The sequence below is a fragment of the Trypanosoma cruzi genome, genomic scaffold (assembly GCF_000209065.1).
Source record: "Trypanosoma cruzi strain CL Brener 1047053516987 genomic scaffold, whole genome shotgun sequence".
In the NCBI taxonomy this organism is placed as follows: domain Eukaryota; phylum Euglenozoa; class Kinetoplastea; order Trypanosomatida; family Trypanosomatidae; genus Trypanosoma; species Trypanosoma cruzi.
The window spans coordinates 204,615-222,205 of NW_001849541.1; the positions used below are offsets into that span (position 1 = coordinate 204,615).

Consider the following 17,591-nt stretch of genomic DNA (forward strand, 5'->3'; position numbering starts at 1 on the left):
CGCATCAGCAGGTTGTGAGGCGTTTCCATCAATATTCCGTTCATGCTGTAGTTGAATCTCTTGTACGGCTTCCAGGCAACGAAAGAAGAAGGACGGGATCTCCTCGATATGCACTCGGACTAAAAGTTTCCTCAGTGCCACAAGCAGGTGGCTGTAGGACTCCATCGGATACAAATACGCCTTCTTCGCCACGTACCACATGGGCTGAAACTGCGCGTCCTCAAGAACGGCGACCACCGCTTCCACTTCAGGTGGTGAGACTGTGGCAGCCACATGCGGCGTCTTCTTTTCCGGATGTAGCACTGCCTCAAAGCGGACCACGATAAATTCACCTGCAACGGCAGGGGGAGCCACCACCCTACGCCATCCGTCGGCATGCAAGGGACACAATGCAAAAAAACGACATTTACTGATGGCGCATACGTAACTAAGATTGCCGTCCTTGCCCGCCGTGCACTTTACAGGAATTTCGCAGTAGCAATTCATTGAATGTGTGATCGGTGCCGTTTCGACAGCTGACCACCTTAATATATATATATATATATATATATATACAACTGCATTTAACGTACATAAAGAGAAGGTTGAAGCAACATGTAAGAGAAAAAAAAAAAAAAAAAAGGCCATAAAGAGAAATAAAATTTCCCACTCCCCCCTCAGTAATGACGATGGAAATGAAGTAAATAAAGCACCATGAGGGCTCAACAGGAATGACAACAAGGATGTTGATAAAAGTTGAGGAGGGAGAATTGAGATGAACGGTGCGGTGTTGGTTATCCGTCCCTTTAATGTCGTTACGATTTCACCCTTCCTTCCTCATTCCATTTTGCCCATTCTTTTCATTATTTGTTTCCTCCTGTCGTTTCTTTTCATTCATGGGTTTCCCACTCCTTTTTAACCGTATGTATGCATGTATATGTATATATATATATATATTGCATCTGTGCGTGTTTTGCGTTGGGAACAGAAGTAACTCGCCCTTCTTTTTTTCATCTTTTCATTCTTCCTGAGCATGTGCATGTGTTTTTGTGTGTGTGTGTGTGTGTGTAAGATGAGGACGCACACGGTATTCACATTCACCTTTGCTTTGTTCTTGGCGTTGGACGCGCATTGTTATGCAAAGTCCGCCTTTTTCTCATCGGTGCCGTCCCTGCAGACGCCCCTCCTCTGCTGCTCATTCCCTTCAGGATGTCTTCCACCCCATCCAGCACGTCTTTTGTCGTCACGTGGTTCGCAAGCAATCCGTCACGAATGAGCTCAAGCTGCTGCTGCACCTGCTGGGCGTGAAGTGGCGAGACAAGAGAGAGTGGCGAGAGTTTCCGCAGCAACGTAATCACCTCCATAAAGAGCGGCTCACCGTACATGTACACACACTCACCGTACTCGCGTATCAGCTGAAACGCAAAGCCAAAAAGCCAGGACAACACATGACCTTTTTCCATTGCCTGCTTTGCCACAGCGGAGGAGGTGGTGCAGGCAAAATGAATACATTGCAGGAACTCCAGGCGGATTTCTGCGGAAGCAGCCACCATAGAGACAATCACCATCATCGCCTGCAGAGACTCCGATCCAAGGAGTGCCATCATATCCCCATTTGTCTGACACCCAAACTGGATCAAACGAAGAATGAAGTTTAAATGAGTGGGCGCTTCCGATTGCAGTTCCCGTGCTACCTCCGCAAAAGCAACGGCAACATGCCCGCTTGTCCTGTTCTGAGTTTTTTCCTGACGTTTAATCATCAGAGGCGTTGTGATGCACGCGAGGGGGAACGACGTCAAGAAGTGATGAAGTGGAACTGGATTTGAAAAGGCCTCTTGTGTCTCAAGCAAAAATCGCATAATATCGTTGTGCAATGGATAATCCGCATTGGAGAGGGGATGGAGCACCATCACTAAAAAGGCAGAGATGGGGGCAGGGAGTCGTGGACAGTTCCATGTGACTTCCCCTTCTTTTCCTTGCGGATATTTGGCCCGCCCCTTCTTGCTGGCCAGCTGTGTCAGTTTTAATCGAGCAAAACCAACAACAATGCGTGTGGGGCCGCTTGGTGTCCATACGGCAGACAATGCCGCCGCGCCCAAGCGTCTGAGCTGTGGGTCCGTAAAGGACAATGACCGCAAAAGAAATGGAATGCATTTAGTTCCAATGTTTTTTCGCGGGAGTTGTTCTACTGGCAATGAGAGCACGGTGTGGAGAAGCGGCAGTAAATAACGTGGATCCATGACAGTTGTCGCGGTGAGTGCATCAAACGACGCCAACATGATGTCATCCTGCACCGAGAATTCTGGAAAGAGGCTTCGAAGAACTTCCCAACCCGCGTCCACCTTTGCATTCACCAAGATTGTGTTGTGTAGACGTGCGGGGCACTGCAACGCCGCCGTAACCACTTCCTCGTCTGTCCACATGTCCACAAGAAGAGACAACATATCGACCTCGGGTGCAACATGAGGGGTGCTTTGGTGATCCATGATGAGAAACCGTTGGTCCAGCATTTGCTGCGGCACCAGAATGCCACTAAAAACACGTAAACTTGTCGCCGTTTGCAATTCAACCAACGATTCGTCGTGATCCTCCTTCTCCGCATCATCTTCGCCTTCCATAGCAAGCCGCATTTCCCCCGTATTGTCACCATAAGGATGTGTCACAGCACCCCGCTGTGCCTGTTGCAGGTAACAAAGAGTAAGCAGCGTGGTGTACCGTATGCGATCTATCGTCGAAACCGTTCCCGAGTATGTGCGCAAGAGAAGACGTGAAATGGCCTCAAATGTTTCATTCTCCAGGTGAACTTGCAATGCGGACCCAATAACTGCACGCTTAGCATGCCCATGCAGCAGCAACCGCGTGGCTGCCAGAAGAAGGAGAAAAAATCCCGCAATTTTACCTTCATGAAAGGAACGATCGAGTAAAACACGCGTGACATCTGTTGCATCATTCGCAATGTTTTTCAAGAGGTACTGGCTACAGTCAAGAACACTGCAATAAGCCTCGCTCGCACCTTCCGGTTCGCTGATATTTTCTCCGCTGAGTTCATGGAGGCATCGTAAGAAAAGCCCCGCCAATTCCCACCCCAGCGAGGTGGATGAGCACCAAACGGACGGAGGAGGGGACATTTTGTCCTCGCCAAAGTGCCGTCGAAGTGCATGAACGTCACCAGTGCGGGCGATGGTAAGCAGCGTCATTTCCTCCTCTTCGACATCTGTCGCTGGCATCGGCGGCCGCAGTGTTCGGCAGAACTCGAGAAGTTGATCGTGAATAGGTCGCAGGGAGCAATGATCCTTTTCGGCCTGCAGCATCGTCAGTGCGATGCGCCGCTTGCCGGACTCATCGTTGCGTGCGTTCTTGAAGACAATTGGTAGTGTTTCCCTCATGCGTTCGCCGCGATCCGACCACTCACACGCGACCCGCTCCGTGACTTTTTTAAACGCCGCTACGTGCTCCTGCAGGTCGACTGTCCAGAAATCATTCCCACCGCCTGTGGCAGCGCCCGTCTGCTCCCTATCATCCCTCTTGTTGTTACATTCATGCCATGACCTCTTATTCCCCTTCTGCTGCTGCTGCTGCTGCCTTCCGTCATTTCCCCTCCGCACCACCACAGTGCTTTCGCTGTTGCTTTTGTTATTGGTGTTATCCTTCATTCCCACAGCACTGCCGCCATTCGACGCGGATTTCTCATCGGCTTTGGCCACAAAGGTCCGGGCGGCGCAAACGATGATGCCAGCATCTCCCAGCATCAGCTCGTGCGCAATGCGATCCGCGGCCTTTGACAGGCTTCGCTGCAGTAAATAATTAATGAGATGCACAAAACACGGAATCGTTGACTCGTCCATCGCCGCAAGCCACAAGAACGCCTCCTCCAATTCGCACACAAAACTCACAGTCACACCGTGCACAGTCCACTGCATCAATCGCGCTACCCACGCCCATGCCAATTGACCCTCCTCGTCACATGGACTGCGGTGCTTTACAGCCCACAGCATCACACTCAACAAGAGAGGCCACTCCAACACCCCCTTTTTTGCACCACTCATTGTGACGTGGTGCAGCTTTGTCATCGAGACGCCTTGCGAAAGTGCGGATACGAGGAGCGAACAGAGAGCGGAGACGCTTACTGCTGGCCAAGTTGTGACCGCACCTTCACCACGACGCAAGGCATCCTCAATAGGATTGGCACACGCACAAAACGTTGGAATAAATGACGGAACCGCACTCAGCCATGATATGCGCAGCTGAAACACCTCCCCGTATAATTCCATAAGAAGGAACATGCGTTGGGACAAAAAGAAAGTCTTCTCCTCAGGTCCTCGCGTGGTGTTTCCATTTGCGTTGGACGAGGAAATCATCATGGGATGAAGCTGTTGCGTCATTCGATGCCAAAACTCTTCCTGACGAGGAATAGCCTTCAGCAAGGCAGATTGCAATTTGGCATCAAATGTTTCCCACTCTTGAAGGTTACCTTTATTCTTTTCATCGTTCGATTGAACATCCTGCAGCTTCGCCACGAGGCGTTGAATGGCTTTGGCCCGTGTAAGGATGGCGCATGTTAACTGAATGGAAAACAAAAGCAATAACAAGTCACTGGACCCATTGATGAGACGATGCACGTACTCCGCCACCCATGAGGGACATATTTCATCAGCCACGTGTTCTGAACTCATTGAGAAGAACTTCGTCGCACTCGCCTCCACTGGCACTAGCCTTGCTTTGCCAGCAGCCAAATGGTACGGAATCGGCGTGAGCATGGCGCGAGTCATGAGGTTCAACGTAGCCACCGTGGCGGTGGTGGAGGAAATACGGCTCGTGCCGCCCTCTTCTCCAAGATGACTGGAGACACGTGTAAAAAAGGGTCGGATCAAGTCCGGTGCCTGGTGCAGTATAAATATTGCCAGGCGTGCCGATGCCGGAGAGCTCTTTGGCCGCAACTGCCGCAGGATGAAAAAAAGCAGGTAGTTCGGCATCCCCCTGTCCTCCGCCTCAAGCCGCATCACTTGATAGTCGCACGGGGATTCCAGCAGCTCCACCACAATTCGGCATAAAATGCCGTACGCGTATTCCGACACCAGCGCATGATCAAGAGCCTTCACAAGCAGACGGATGATGTTCTTCTGCGCCAGAAGAACCGATCGCTTTCGCGTCGCCGAAATATTTCCCTCCACAAAATGCTCACCAAATACACGAAGGGCCGCACGAGCGATGTCGAGGCCCTTTTCAGTGCCCTCCTGCAGCAGCTCCGCGGCATCCTCCAGAAGGTGGGTGAGGTACCCGTGCGCGCAGACCACAATCTCCACGGTGTTCGCGTGCGGGGAGGCAACAAGGCTTATAAGAAACTGCGCCCGTGCCACTCTAACGCGTCGCTGCGAATACGGCAGCTGAAGAGAGAAGCACGAGAGGTGAAGCGGCACCGTGTTCCCAAACCGGGAGAGAACCAACTTGGGGAGGCTGCCTGCAACAACCACAAGAAACTGCAGTGCGGCCATCGTCACAGGCAGCATCGCATCGGAGAGAGACGCAAGTCCTTTTCGCAGCACCCAGAGCGACTTGCCACGACACATCTCTCGCAAGGCACCTGAACGCACACCCGCGTTATCAGACGATTCCACTAGCTGTGTCACAGTCTGTAGCGCCAGAGCACATAACTCCCGTTTCTGCATCAATTCCTGAAGCGCCAAGAGCCCCTGCGGATGAAGCAGAAAGGCGGATGCAAATGTCCCGTCGGTCTTCGCGTGATGGCGAATCTTCTCGAGACCCTCCGTGACAGTGGCCGCATACTTGGAAAGCAAGTAGCCCACTAATGGCTCGACTAACGCCATGCCTCAGCAGCACTCACACAGTTCCCCCTTTAAACACCCACACCAACAGGCTGCCAAATTCAAAGCTACGTATTTATTCCTCAAATCAACATACGCAACATTTAGAAGCAAAAGTAAAAAGTACAAAAGAATCCTCAAAAAGCGCATAAGGAATTTAAAATGTAGACAATATACATAATAATAAAAAATAATAAATAAAAATAAAAATAAAAAAAAGTCTCTGACAAATAAGTGTGAAGAAAACAACAAAGATGCTTCAAAACGGTAAGCAGTAAAACAACATGTCATGCGCCACCATCGCTAGGCTTCATCCGCTTTCGGCATGAGGTCGTCCACGGTCCGTGCTTTATCAAACATTAAGTCATATACCTGCATGTCCTTCATGTTCGTAAATTTGCTAAGTGATTCTTTTACACAATCCTTCTCCAGGTGCTCCTTCCGAAGCACGTCGAGTAAAAAGAGCTTCTTTGGCGGTGTTGGGTGCTCCCCTGGGAGTAGAAGACTGGTAGAAAGCACAAGCTTCTCGGGAAGGTTCGGATACATCATGTACCAGCCATTCCAGCGCATGTAGTAGATGAGGTACTTCTTCCACGAGGAATTGTATTTCCACGAGTTGCTTACAGGAGTCAGTGCCCCTTCCGGTCGCTTTAAGATTGGGTCCCTGTTCTTGTCCTTCTCAAAGAGCTCCCGGAACCTTCGCCAGGGCCCGGGGAGATACACTGCCCCCCAGCTGCAGGGCTGTTGGAGGAGAAACGGGGCGTAGTCATTCTTCACATGGACGCGCCTTCTCGACAGCTCGTCAAATATGGGCCGAAACAGACCAAAGCCAATGAAGCGGGACTCAGTTTCTATGGCACCCTGGGCGCCGACTGGTGCGTAGTGGGCAAGTGCATCGTATACCCAGGAGAACCAGTACGGTGACACCACCACATCGTCCTCAAAGAACGCGGCCACCTCGCGATCACTCGTTGGCTGCCACGCCTCCATGATTGAAAGTCGGAGGCCAACGTTTGTCAGCCGCCGGTGTATTTTGTACTGACCGTAAGGCCAATTGAAAGTCCTGAGAAACTGCAGAATGCCGGATTGCTTCTGCTGCATCTGGAGGCTTTCATATTTTCTGAAATCCACAAACACCTCCAAGGTGAGAGAGCCAACAGGTGCCTTGGAGTAGTCTGATTCCAACAAGGAATTCAGCGTCTTCCTAAGTCCATCTGGTCGTGCGTATGCAAAGACAAAGATACGGTACTCATGGCTCGAAGGGCCGCTGACGGTGTTTGCGGCAGTAGTGTTATCCCGTACCGCCAAGTTTCCCATGCATGGTGCACTATTACGCATAACCAGAAGTCCAAACAATATCTGGAACGTGAGGAAACAAAAGATGGCAAACAAATATTCCACTGCCTTTTTGCGCCATAAGAAGCGTCCGTGCATGTCACGACGGCGCATGGGCACTATATATATGGTTTTTTTTTTTTTGTTATTATTATTATGATTATTATTATTATTATGAACAGTTATTCCATTGATAACTAAATACTCTGCGGGTGGAGAAAAAAATTAAATCGGTGTTGAAATTGCCTTTGCATTTTGATACATTTGAGTACATGGCGCGGCAGCAAAAAGAAGACAAGCATAAGTATGATTATACGTGCAATATTATATTACAAATATGTTTATTTATTTAACAACAACCACACCTAAGAATTTGTGGAAGTCTGCGGTTACACTCCCCTCTGCAAATGTTGCGCTACGGGTTTGACGTCACGAATGGCGACAATGGCGCGATTTTTTGGCGTGACGCAACGAGGAACGTACGAGACGGTGAGGGCATGATACCCCAACTGTCGAAGCCAAAGTACACGTCCGTGGTTGATGACCGCCTCTGCCACGAAGGCAATGTCATCCATGCATGGCAAAAAATGTTGCAACTTTTTCATCTTTTGATGCCCCATTTTCACCGGGTCGCTGCAGCGTTTCACTGGACGCGTAGAGGCGGTAAATTGCTGGTAGCTCGATTGATTCCAATCTGTGAGCCGCGTCCAACGGTTCCAGGCCATCTCCGTCTTCACACCGGCTGCGCTGTGGAGGTATACGGGGTTGCAGTACTCCACGAAATTGCCCTTGTTGAAGCAACAGGGAACAAGCACCATGATGCGAGGCAGCCTATCAACAAACTGCAGGTGGTTTATGCATGTGTCGATAGCAGTCCCGCACAGATGCTTCGCAATCATAGTACAACGATTAAAATTTAGCGGGGTAGATTTCCAGTTGACATCAGTGAGACGCTGACGAATGCGGCACAGTGGATGTTGACGCGGAACACGTGGCCGGCGCCTCGACGGTTCCACCCAGTGCGGAAAGTCGCCATTGTCAATGGCATGTTTTGGGGTGAAGGGATCCACAACGATTGACTCGCAGCGAAATATTTCCGCTAATTGGGCTGCGAGAAACCCATTGCCACCGCCAACATCCATGATCGTCTGAATTTCCTCCTTTTCGTCACCCATCCAAGAAAAAAGCGACGCCAGCAGTTCACCGATGCCAATCTCCTGCGGCAAATTCTCCAACTCGTGAAGCGGGGAGCGGTCCGGCAGCATCAGCGTGTAGTCGTCAATAAGTTGAGACCACCGCCCGGCCCCGACCTGTTCCACGTCCTCTTCTCTCCTGATTTGCTCTTCGCGGCCAACTGCGCAGGCGTCTTTAACGGCGCCACTAAACACGTGGTGGGCCGTCATTCCAGCCTCGAATCGCCGGGGAAATGATCGATTGCTCTCCGCAGCGCGCGCACGCGCCAACTCGCGCACGTACGTCTCCTGCAAGGAAGAAGACCACATCTCTGCCACATGTGAAGTCGGTGGCGCCTCCAAAACATCGCAAAAGGTTTCAGACAGCAAGCGGAGCAAATCCCCCTCACAAAGGCCTGCAAGGGCCTGTAAATGACTACAAGCGAGTGGGCCCTCATGCGACAGAGACGGTGGAACACCCACCAGCGCCGACGCCAACTCCTTGCGTCGCACGTCCAGTGGCGAGGAGGAAGTCGCATGGAGAGCATCGATCAGCAGCGGCGTGACAAACTGGAGGGCAGCACGCGTGCCGTTGTATTGCTTCCTCCGGCACCTCACTGAGGTGTGCGAGCAGACACGGAGACTGCACCGCATTCCTAACAATTTTTTCCGTGTCGAAGGAAAAAATACAGCATCACCCGAGCACACAACTCCTCACCAAAGCTGTCTTTCACACACAAACAAAGGTGTCACGGAATACTGCAAACAACAAAAACAAAAACAAAAACAAAAAAAAAGCAAAAACAGAAACGCGCACAACACATCCATCAGAGAGTGTGAGAAGAAAAAACCCCGAGCATTTGGCGTTTGAAGAGCTCCCCCTTCAAAAGACCAACAACAAGAAAAAGAAAAACACAAGTACAAAGAAACAAACAGATATAAAGATATATATATATAGATAAATAGGTAGATATAGGTCTCAAGAAATAAAGAAGTGGGGATAAAAATCGCAATTCGCGTCCCATGAAAACAGTGCCCCCAAAAAGCACAAGTTTTATTTGTTCCTGCCCGCGACCATGTCGAAATGTGACGGCCTAAAAACTGGCAATACCATCGTAATCCAGTGAGGCAGCACAATGAAGCAGTACAAATCAGAAGCCATGCTCCGAGGGAATTGCACTGGAACTTCCGGACGCGTCAATCGCGTTGCCCTCTGCTTCCTTCAACAGCAGCAATAGCCGCTCTCGCCTCATGAGCAACTCTCGCCGAAACGCTTCTTGATCAGCCACGGAAACAGCAGAAAGAAACTTACCGCTTATTGTGGTGACTTCATGGCCAATTTTATCTATGGTTTTGAGAAGCAAAGCTTGAGAGTTTTTCGATGTTACTCCTCGGCGCCACGAGCTTGATGCCGTTGTTGTCGCTGTTGCTGCAGCACCGGCAGTTGCATTTTCCTTTCGTGGTACCTTTGCTGGCGGGGCGTACAGCGAGTTGTGGTCATCATGAGCCCTCTCCCCCTCGTGAATGGCCTCGAGTGGCACATCTGCCACACCGTCAAAGAAGTCCTCACGCCGCTTTAGTACACCAGAGGCGGCGACGCTTGAGACCAGCACATCCTCCAGTGCCTCCAGCATCTCTGCGTCTGCCCGCTGGGTAGGGATACAGAGTTCCTCCCTCAAGTCTTCTAAGATACGTGTCTGCTGCTTCGTCAACCGTCCGCCACTTCGCATGCAAATCACGCGGCATACGCTGCGGTAACAGAGAAGCTCCTCCTCACGCGCACCCTTGTAAAGCTCAAAGGAAGGTATCGGTTGCAGCTTCAATAGTGAGCGTTTTGCAGCCTCTGCGCTCGTGTAGATGGCGTCTGCACCGGTCCCTGGGGCGCGCATAGATGGGTGCCACTGGGGCATGTGTATTTCACTAAAAGCGGAGAATGTAAACAGCAAAAGCAGTACATAATAATAATAATAATAATAATAATAATAATAATAATAATAATAATAATGCGGAGAAGTGAACAACAATAAGACCTTTCCCCACCCTCTTTCTTTCTCAATAAATAAATAATTAAATGAGAAAAATCATGGAAATAAAGGGAATTCTACAAATGCCCCTTTCTTTTCAACTCGACCCGCTCACGCATCAATTATTTACCCTAACGAAACAGCACCGATAAAAATGTTTCTGGCTCTAACGGAGAATTATCGTTATATGTGACTAGAAAAGAACGGCACACGCAGATGCACAAAAGGCTTTTATGGAAGGGGTGCCGTTGCCGTGATGGTTCCATCAAGAAGATCGCACAACCATGAATCCATCGCCGCGTTGGGGGGCTTTACTGTTGCCTTCATCTTTCCTTGTCTTATGGCGACAACCGTTGGTTCCTTGGCTTCTGTTGATGAGCCTTCGCCCTTGGAGGTTTCTTCTCCCTGCGGTTTTTGCTCGGAAAGCCACGAGTCCCAACGTGGGTCTGTTGGCGAGACAAGACGTACTGTGAATCGTGAGTCTTCCGTAATGGGAGGAAGGGCCGGCATCTCCTCTTTGCCATTTTGGAAAAAGAGAAGAAGAAATCCCTTCGCATCCTTTGCCGCCTCCAAGTCTGCCGCGGTTAAGAGAGAAACTTCCTTCTTATTTGTCCTGCTATTGGTTGCACTACCGTGTCTGTTTCCACCGTTATTGGCGGTTGCAGTGCTTGTGGTGGAAGCCGTGGCTCCTCCGTTGCGGGTGGTACTATTGCTGTTGCTGCTGCTGCTGCTGTTGTTGTTGTTGTTGTTGTTGCCCAAAAGATTGAACCGGTTGAGGAGTTTGTGCATAATGAACATCATCAAAAACGGATAAGAGTTAGAAAAAAATGGGTAAATAAGGCTGTAGATCCATCGGGAATTGATGTAAAAGTACTGCATATACGACAAATGAAACGGCTTGGATGTCATCAGAAGCGACAAGGGTGTTGTGAGGCGAAGTGGGGTAGTCTCTTGTTCTTCTGACAACAGGTTCGAGAGCGCCCTCGCAATTTGGCTCGGCTCAGGTTCAGGGAGAAGAAAATGAAGATTGTACTCATCGCCATCCACAATGGCTACAAGCGTGTCGGGTGTCGATGTTGCTAGGGCCTCCCGCAGTCCAGCCTCACTATCCAGGCACAAATAACCCACCGAAAACGGCTTGTAATTTCCCTGTAGGGCGTTCTTCCAATTGTCACTTGGCGGCTTCACGCAGCTCTCACGCAACCACAACAAACAATGCCGTCGACACAGTTCGTAGAGAGACATTCCAGTCACGTATTTCATGTTTGCCATTCCTGGGTGCCGTTGGGGCAATGCATCGCTCAAAAAAGACTCAGCTTTGCGATAGGAGAGAGTGGCACTGACGCCAACGTTGATTCTGCTGCAGTTCATTACGACTTTTGACTCTCCAATTGATTTGGATGTCATTTCAGCAACGCGGGTAAGTTGCTGCAAGGATACCACAATGAATTCCGGCGTCGGTATCACCTCACCGTCACGACCACGCATCTCTACCGTCTGCTCGCAGTGGTTCTCCACAAAATCAATAAGTGCTTCCCGCGACACGGAGCGAACCACGGCCACACCCTCATATTTATACGACAGGGTGAGAGCAATGGACTCCACGGTCAGCGGCGGCAAAAGAACGCGAACGGCATCCGCGCTACCACGTTCCTCTTGCAGCCACTCCAGGATATCCTGCGTATTATTATTTCCCACCTTCAGAGAATTTATTTCAATGTATTTATCGTAAAAGAAACTCATGACAAAGTCCAAGAGCGATGTGAAGGCGTTACGCCCACTCCGCGAGCTCACTACAGTTTTTAGATGGGGCATTGCCCATTTCTTCCCATCAATAATGGCGTATATCCCAATCTCGCCTTTGTATGAGATGCCAAGTGCTTCTAGCAGCTGTGGGCCTTCCATGGAGTAGGCGTCAATGCGGAACATCTCCACGACGAGACCTTCAACAAGACTCGACTGCGTCAATCCCTCCCAGGTGGAGGCAAACCAGCGGCAGGATTTGCAGCTGTCATCGTACACCTGCAGGAGAAAAAGCCGATTTCCACGGAAGTTTAGTATCCGCTGCAACACCGATAGCGATTCCAGCTGGTGGGTCTTGGAGAGAATGGGCGACTGCTGATGAAAGTATTCAAATATTTCCTGCGCCGTAAATGACGCGGAGTCGAAGGCCTCTCCGGGGATTTTTCCAAAAGCGTCATAGTCCTGTCGCTGAATGTCGTCAGACAACACCTTGTACGCCTGCAGCACCTTCACCATGTACTCTTTGGCTGCCTCCTTTGCCTCTTGCGTCTCCTGCATGTCCGGGTGATGCTCGCGAGTGATCTTACGAAAGGCCTTTTTAATTTCGTCCTTTGTCGCTCCCCGACCAACACCAAGGCGCGCGTACAAGTCATCGTTATTGGAGTTGGCAAACAGACGAGCTTCTGCCGGGGTTGAAAGAAAAAAGAGCATCAACAACGCCACCAGGAGCAGCAGCAGACGCGCTGTTAAAAAGTTTTGGAGTCGGTTCATTTCCTTTTTTTTTTTTTTTTACTTGTTTCTGTGAGGGGGACGCTCCTAACTTCAATGTCCTCTGCGATGCGTACGTGTCGTGGTGCTACACAAACTGTGATGTACACTCATGGCAGTGACGCGCAAAAACCACAAAACGAGAAAAAACAAAAACAACAACAAATAAACAACAAAAACAACAAAAAAGGAAAACAATCAACACCATCGCTTACATGGACACACGCACAGAAAGTGGGAGAAATCGTAAAAAAGGAAAAAAACAAAACAAAACAAAACAAAACAAAAAAAAAAAAAAAGGGAGAAGGCAGACATCTCTGCTGGGCGACGGCTGTGGCCGTGCCAGTGTGTGTCTGTACATGACACCGTCTGTCGTCGTGGTGCGTGTGAGGATCGCATGGCAGGACCACTGTGAAAAGGCACAAGCCCAACCAGAACAAATGCATGGAAAAGACCAAAAATAGAGGGGGATAATTAATGGGGCCACAAAACAAATAAAAACAAGCAAAAACAACAAAAACAAAAACAAAAAAAAAAAAAAAAAAAAATGGGTTCACTCGACTGCCAAGGCGAGCAGCTCTTTTTCTGTCTCTTGTCTCCACTGGAGGTGGATCCCCATTTCACGATCCACCCCCTGCTGGAGGCTGGCAAGTGAATCGGCTGCGCGCTGCAACAATTCCGCGTCCAGTCCCGTTGATGCCATCAAAGAACTCAACGCAACGCTCTCCCGCTGCGCCTCCTCCTTCTCCTCCTCCCTTTGGCACTGCAAGAGTTGCTCAAGAAAGTCGTTTATTGCAGAGGCTCGAGTGGAATCTTCCTCCTCCACCGCCTCGTTGTTTTCGTCCCTCCCGTTGTCCTGTCCTGCCGCCCCCGCCCCCATCCCATGGGAGGCATGATTCAAAATGGCGAGGGCACACCGATCCATCTCGTCACACTCCTGCCGCACCGCACCCTCGAACTTCTCACAGACCTCGTGAAGAGCAACTAGTCGCGTTTCTTGTGTTCTTTGCTCATCCGTGGCGGAGGTTAGGTGGCACAGGGCTTCCGCTCTTTGCTGCTCCTCAACCAAAAGCGTGGTGTAAAGTTGCATCGCTTGCGTGTGAAGAGTCGTCCACTGCGCCTCCATCTCCGCCGTTTTGGCCTCCAGCTCAACCTCTTGCCTCGCCATATCGGCCTCCTTGCTCTCCACTGCAGAACGGCATGTGGCCTCGCACTGCATGTGTACAATTGACGTTTGTAATGCCTTTTGCCAGGAGGAAAACAAATTTTCATGCATTTCCTTTTCTCTCTGTATTGTGATAGAATCCTGTTGCAGGTTGGACTGAGCATCTTCAATCTGTGCATCCAAGACAACAACACGATCTGAGAGGAGCTTTACCAACATGAGCTGCTCTTCCAATTCTTTGGAAAGGTCACATGATGCCGCGACAACTTCTCGCAAGGAGAGTCGTAAGCGATGAACGGATGTCCAGCGTGACCGCGCCATCTCCACTCGCTCGCTTGGAACAACAGCGCAGCAAAGACCCACATTTTCACCTTCGCCCTCAATGGTCTTTCCCACACCGACAAGATTGTCAGTCTCACGCATGCATGCATCCGCATAAATGTCACAATCCTCATCCAAACTATCGTGGCCGTAAACAAGTGTGGGTGGCGGTAGTAGTCCGCGAATAGCGCCCAAGGCATCATGAGAGAGCAGCTGCTCACACACATGTAGTGCCGTCGCACACTCGTGTTGCTGCCTCCACACCCCACGAGACCACTCCAGCAAAATATCTGCAAAGCCGCAAGGAATTGTCTGATGTGTCTCAATGTGTTTGATATGCTCCTCCAGAACAGATTGACGCCTTCGAAGGTCATTCGTTGCCGTCCGCCACTCATTCGGTGCCCGTCCATGAGTCCGTTCATGGCACCGTTCCAGAAGATGCACAACGTTACCACCCTTTGCTGTGTACTGCGTTACAAACTGATGGAGTGTCATGGCAATCTTCTCAGAGGAACGCCGTACGCCAGAGAAAACGCCCTGATCCTCCTTCATTTGGGCGAGCATTGTGTGGACCCCTCGCAGCTGCTCCTCACGTTCCTTCACGCGGCGCTCCTCCGCTTCAATCCTCGCCTCCAGAATTGCCTTCTGCTCCTGCAGACTGTTGATGGTCGACTGCACCTGGCAGTTAAGCTTCTCCACTACTTCCGCCTCAGCGGTCAGTGCAGACACCATTGTGAGGTCCTTTGTGCGCTGCTTGAACATCGACATCGCGGCGTGGCGCATCGCGGCAAAGTTTTCCTCCACCGTCACCTCTGCCTTGCTGGCGGCAGTCACAGAAACGGCGGTGCGCTGCTTCGGCTGTTGTTGTTCCGACATGGAGGATGACGCCCGCAAATTGCTGTGCCTCCCCGTCAAAAGATTACACACACAAAAAAAAAAAAAAAAAAAAAAACACAGGGAAAATACAAAACAACAGCAATAAACACTAAGAAAGAAAGGCAAAACAACAACAATTCATAATATATATACCGATCCATTGCACTGCAGTGTGCATGGGGGGATGGTTTGCTGTTGCAACTAAACGTGCAGTCACGAATTACATTTTAACGCCGTCATTCCATTTCTGTCGTTTGGGGACATTTTTACCTCTTTGTTTATTCTGTTTTTTCTTTTTTTTTTTCCTGGCATAAGTGACGCATCAGAATGCATCCCGACCATCGCCTCTTCATTCTTCCTGCCGCCGCCGCTTCTTTCTTTCCTCAGCGACCACTTGCTTCTCCAGCCCTTTTGGCAACGCCGGCGCCCGCAGCTTGACGCAGAAACGCTTGCCGCTACTGTTGCCACCGACTGCTGTTGGGTCATACATCGTCGCATCATCCTCGTCCTCACTTCCAGCGCTATGCACATCTTCCGTGTCGCCACGATGAGGCTCCTCTTCAAAATTTTCGTTGCCTGCACACTTTGCATCCTCTACACACTCACCACCACCACCGCTTGGGCCTACAGCAGTGTCCTCAGCAACATTAGTGCTGACACTAGTACTACTGACCTTGCGTAGAAAGGAGCGCCGGGCAAGGCTGTAAGACTCCCGCGGGAAGCCGCTGTCGTAGAGAATAGTTGCGGTGGCTTTTTTCCTTGTGAAGGGTGAGGCGGAGCCAATAGACATCCCACTCGTACCATGACGGGCGCCAGATTTTGCCTGCATTTGCTCCTCCAACTGTTTTTGTTGGTCTATCTCAAGGCGTTGACGACGTTTTGTCTCCTCTTTCCGCTGCATGAATTTCATGCCACTGAGCATCTCCAGCGTCTTTGTTTTGTCCATCGCCGACAAAAAAAAAAGGAACGGGGGAAAATACACACGCCACGTCCAAACCCTCCTTTCCCCACTCCCCGCCCACACACACACACCAAAATAAAGATTTAGGTGCGTTTATGTACACAAATGTATTGCAACCAATTTCAGTAAAGTTTTTTTTCTTTCTTTCTTCTTGAGGACCTTTTTAAAGTGGAATTTGCCCCTCCAGTGAGTTTCTGTGCGCAGATGATAGGGACTCGTCGGGGGTCCTGGCGGTCGTGGAGGCAATAAGAAAAAAAAAAAAAGAAAAAAAAGAAAAAAGGAGAAAGACACATATCCACAAATCAATAAATAAAAATACATACATACATTACACGATACATGATAACTACAAGGACAATTTAAATTCCACACATGTCCCCATTTTTATTGGCGGAACTCCACCGCCACTATTCCTTCTTTTCTTTTTCTTCCTCTCTCTAGGTCTCGTTTCCACTGCTGGAATGAACTCCACTTGTGACGTTGGTCGTGCCAACACACCCTCCAAAAATTTTCACAACCACGCCAGGCCTTCTTGATTCGTTTCCCGGAGTCGAACGGTTGTACTCTCTTCTTTCGAATTTCAAGTATAATGTTTTTTCGTTTTTTTCTTATCCCCCCACCTCTTCTTCTCTGTCATGCATGAACAGGGGCAAAAGAGAGGCAAAGAGAGAGGGAAACAAAAGGAGAGAGGAAAAAAAAAAAAAAAGGATTCGGTGGCGGGGGAGAGAAGGACATAAATTTACATAATCGTTGACCGCCTTACATACGAGGAACAACGCCTTTTTGAATGCCGTCCCGCATCTGTGGCATGGGCCTAAGGTTCTTGTATGAAGGCAACTGCAGGCGTGGGGTGTTGTTGGCGGGGAATCGTGGTGGTGGCTGCTGCGACAGGACGCGGGGCTGGACGGCAGCTCCGCTCAGCCGCATCCCACCGACCGCGTCTAGAGGAAAGGATGGATCAAAGACAACATTGTGCGGCGTTGAAAATTCTGTCATCCTCGACAGCTCCGCCTTGTCACGCTCCTCCTCCGTGACCTCCTTGTCATCGAGTGTCATCAAAGCCGGCAGCGCAGCAATTGTCTGCGAGCGGTAGGGCGATTTGCGTGCCACGGCATTTCCAACGAGCGTCACGTTGACAAGACATGAGGCGTTACGGAGGTCGTTAAGGAGCAGCCGCAAATCGCTGAGTCGGTTGGAGCCCAGTCGAAGCACCTCAAGGCGGGTCAGCGGCTGAAGACCCTCCGTCGAGCGAATGTAATTTTCCTCCGCGGAGATGTCTGTCAGCTGCAAATTGCACGCAAAACAGTCCCGTCCAAAACCCCGCAGTTTGTTATTATCAAGCAAAAGTTCTCGCAGCTCCGTCAGTCCCTGGAGGCCCTGATCAACGCTGACAATTTCATTGCCCCTTCAGATTCAAGAACTGCA

At 50.2% G+C, this 17,591-nt stretch overlaps 8 protein-coding genes and 1 pseudogene across 8 annotated transcripts, besides 15 other annotated features; all 9 read right to left on the reverse strand.

Moving 5' to 3' along the window:
* Nucleotides 1-486, reverse strand: Tc00.1047053503981.90 (DNA helicase, putative; the record flags this gene model as incomplete). The annotated part of the gene is made up of 1 exon (XM_803831.1): nucleotides 1-486. A coding segment is annotated over one exon (486 nt), but the record flags the coding sequence as incomplete, so codon positions are not given.
* Nucleotides 1-17,591: a sequence feature (heterozygous, Esmeraldo-like haplotype).
* Nucleotides 528-554: a microsatellite.
* Nucleotides 902-936: a microsatellite.
* Nucleotides 1,014-1,048: a microsatellite.
* On the reverse strand, nucleotides 1,077-5,804 carry Tc00.1047053503981.80 (hypothetical protein, conserved; the record flags this gene model as incomplete). Its single annotated transcript, XM_803830.1, has 1 exon — nucleotides 1,077-5,804. The coding sequence occupies one exon, from the start codon at nucleotides 5,802-5,804 to the stop codon at nucleotides 1,077-1,079; it is 4,728 nt and encodes a 1,575-aa protein (XP_808923.1).
* Nucleotides 5,988-6,017: a microsatellite.
* Nucleotides 6,105-7,250, reverse strand: Tc00.1047053503981.70 (hypothetical protein, conserved; the record flags this gene model as incomplete). The annotated part of the gene is made up of 1 exon (XM_803829.1): nucleotides 6,105-7,250. One exon carries the CDS (start codon nucleotides 7,248-7,250, stop codon nucleotides 6,105-6,107), a length of 1,146 nt encoding a protein of 381 aa, XP_808922.1.
* Nucleotides 7,279-7,312: a microsatellite.
* Tc00.1047053503981.60 (hypothetical protein, conserved) lies at nucleotides 7,526-8,962 on the reverse strand (the record flags this gene model as incomplete). Its single annotated transcript, XM_803828.1, has 1 exon — nucleotides 7,526-8,962. The coding sequence occupies one exon, from the start codon at nucleotides 8,960-8,962 to the stop codon at nucleotides 7,526-7,528; it is 1,437 nt and encodes a 478-aa protein (XP_808921.1).
* Nucleotides 9,076-9,119: a microsatellite.
* Nucleotides 9,460-10,218, reverse strand: Tc00.1047053503981.50 (hypothetical protein, conserved; the record flags this gene model as incomplete). The annotated part of the gene is made up of 1 exon (XM_803827.1): nucleotides 9,460-10,218. One exon carries the CDS (start codon nucleotides 10,216-10,218, stop codon nucleotides 9,460-9,462), a length of 759 nt encoding a protein of 252 aa, XP_808920.1.
* Nucleotides 10,264-10,313: a microsatellite.
* Tc00.1047053503981.40 (DnaJ chaperone protein, putative) lies at nucleotides 10,564-12,846 on the reverse strand (the record flags this gene model as incomplete). Its single annotated transcript, XM_803826.1, has 1 exon — nucleotides 10,564-12,846. One exon carries the CDS (start codon nucleotides 12,844-12,846, stop codon nucleotides 10,564-10,566), a length of 2,283 nt encoding a protein of 760 aa, XP_808919.1.
* Nucleotides 11,042-11,086: a microsatellite.
* Nucleotides 12,989-13,041: a sequence feature (T-rich).
* Nucleotides 13,103-13,141: a microsatellite.
* Nucleotides 13,331-13,391: a microsatellite.
* On the reverse strand, nucleotides 13,397-15,205 carry Tc00.1047053503981.30 (hypothetical protein, conserved; the record flags this gene model as incomplete). The annotated part of the gene is made up of 1 exon (XM_803825.1): nucleotides 13,397-15,205. One exon carries the CDS (start codon nucleotides 15,203-15,205, stop codon nucleotides 13,397-13,399), a length of 1,809 nt encoding a protein of 602 aa, XP_808918.1.
* Nucleotides 15,259-15,281: a microsatellite.
* On the reverse strand, nucleotides 15,555-16,151 carry Tc00.1047053503981.20 (hypothetical protein, conserved; the record flags this gene model as incomplete). The annotated part of the gene is made up of 1 exon (XM_803824.1): nucleotides 15,555-16,151. The coding sequence occupies one exon, from the start codon at nucleotides 16,149-16,151 to the stop codon at nucleotides 15,555-15,557; it is 597 nt and encodes a 198-aa protein (XP_808917.1).
* Nucleotides 16,414-16,445: a microsatellite.
* Nucleotides 16,819-16,875: a repeat region.
* Tc00.1047053503981.9 lies at nucleotides 16,926-17,591 on the reverse strand (annotated as a pseudogene; the record flags this gene model as incomplete).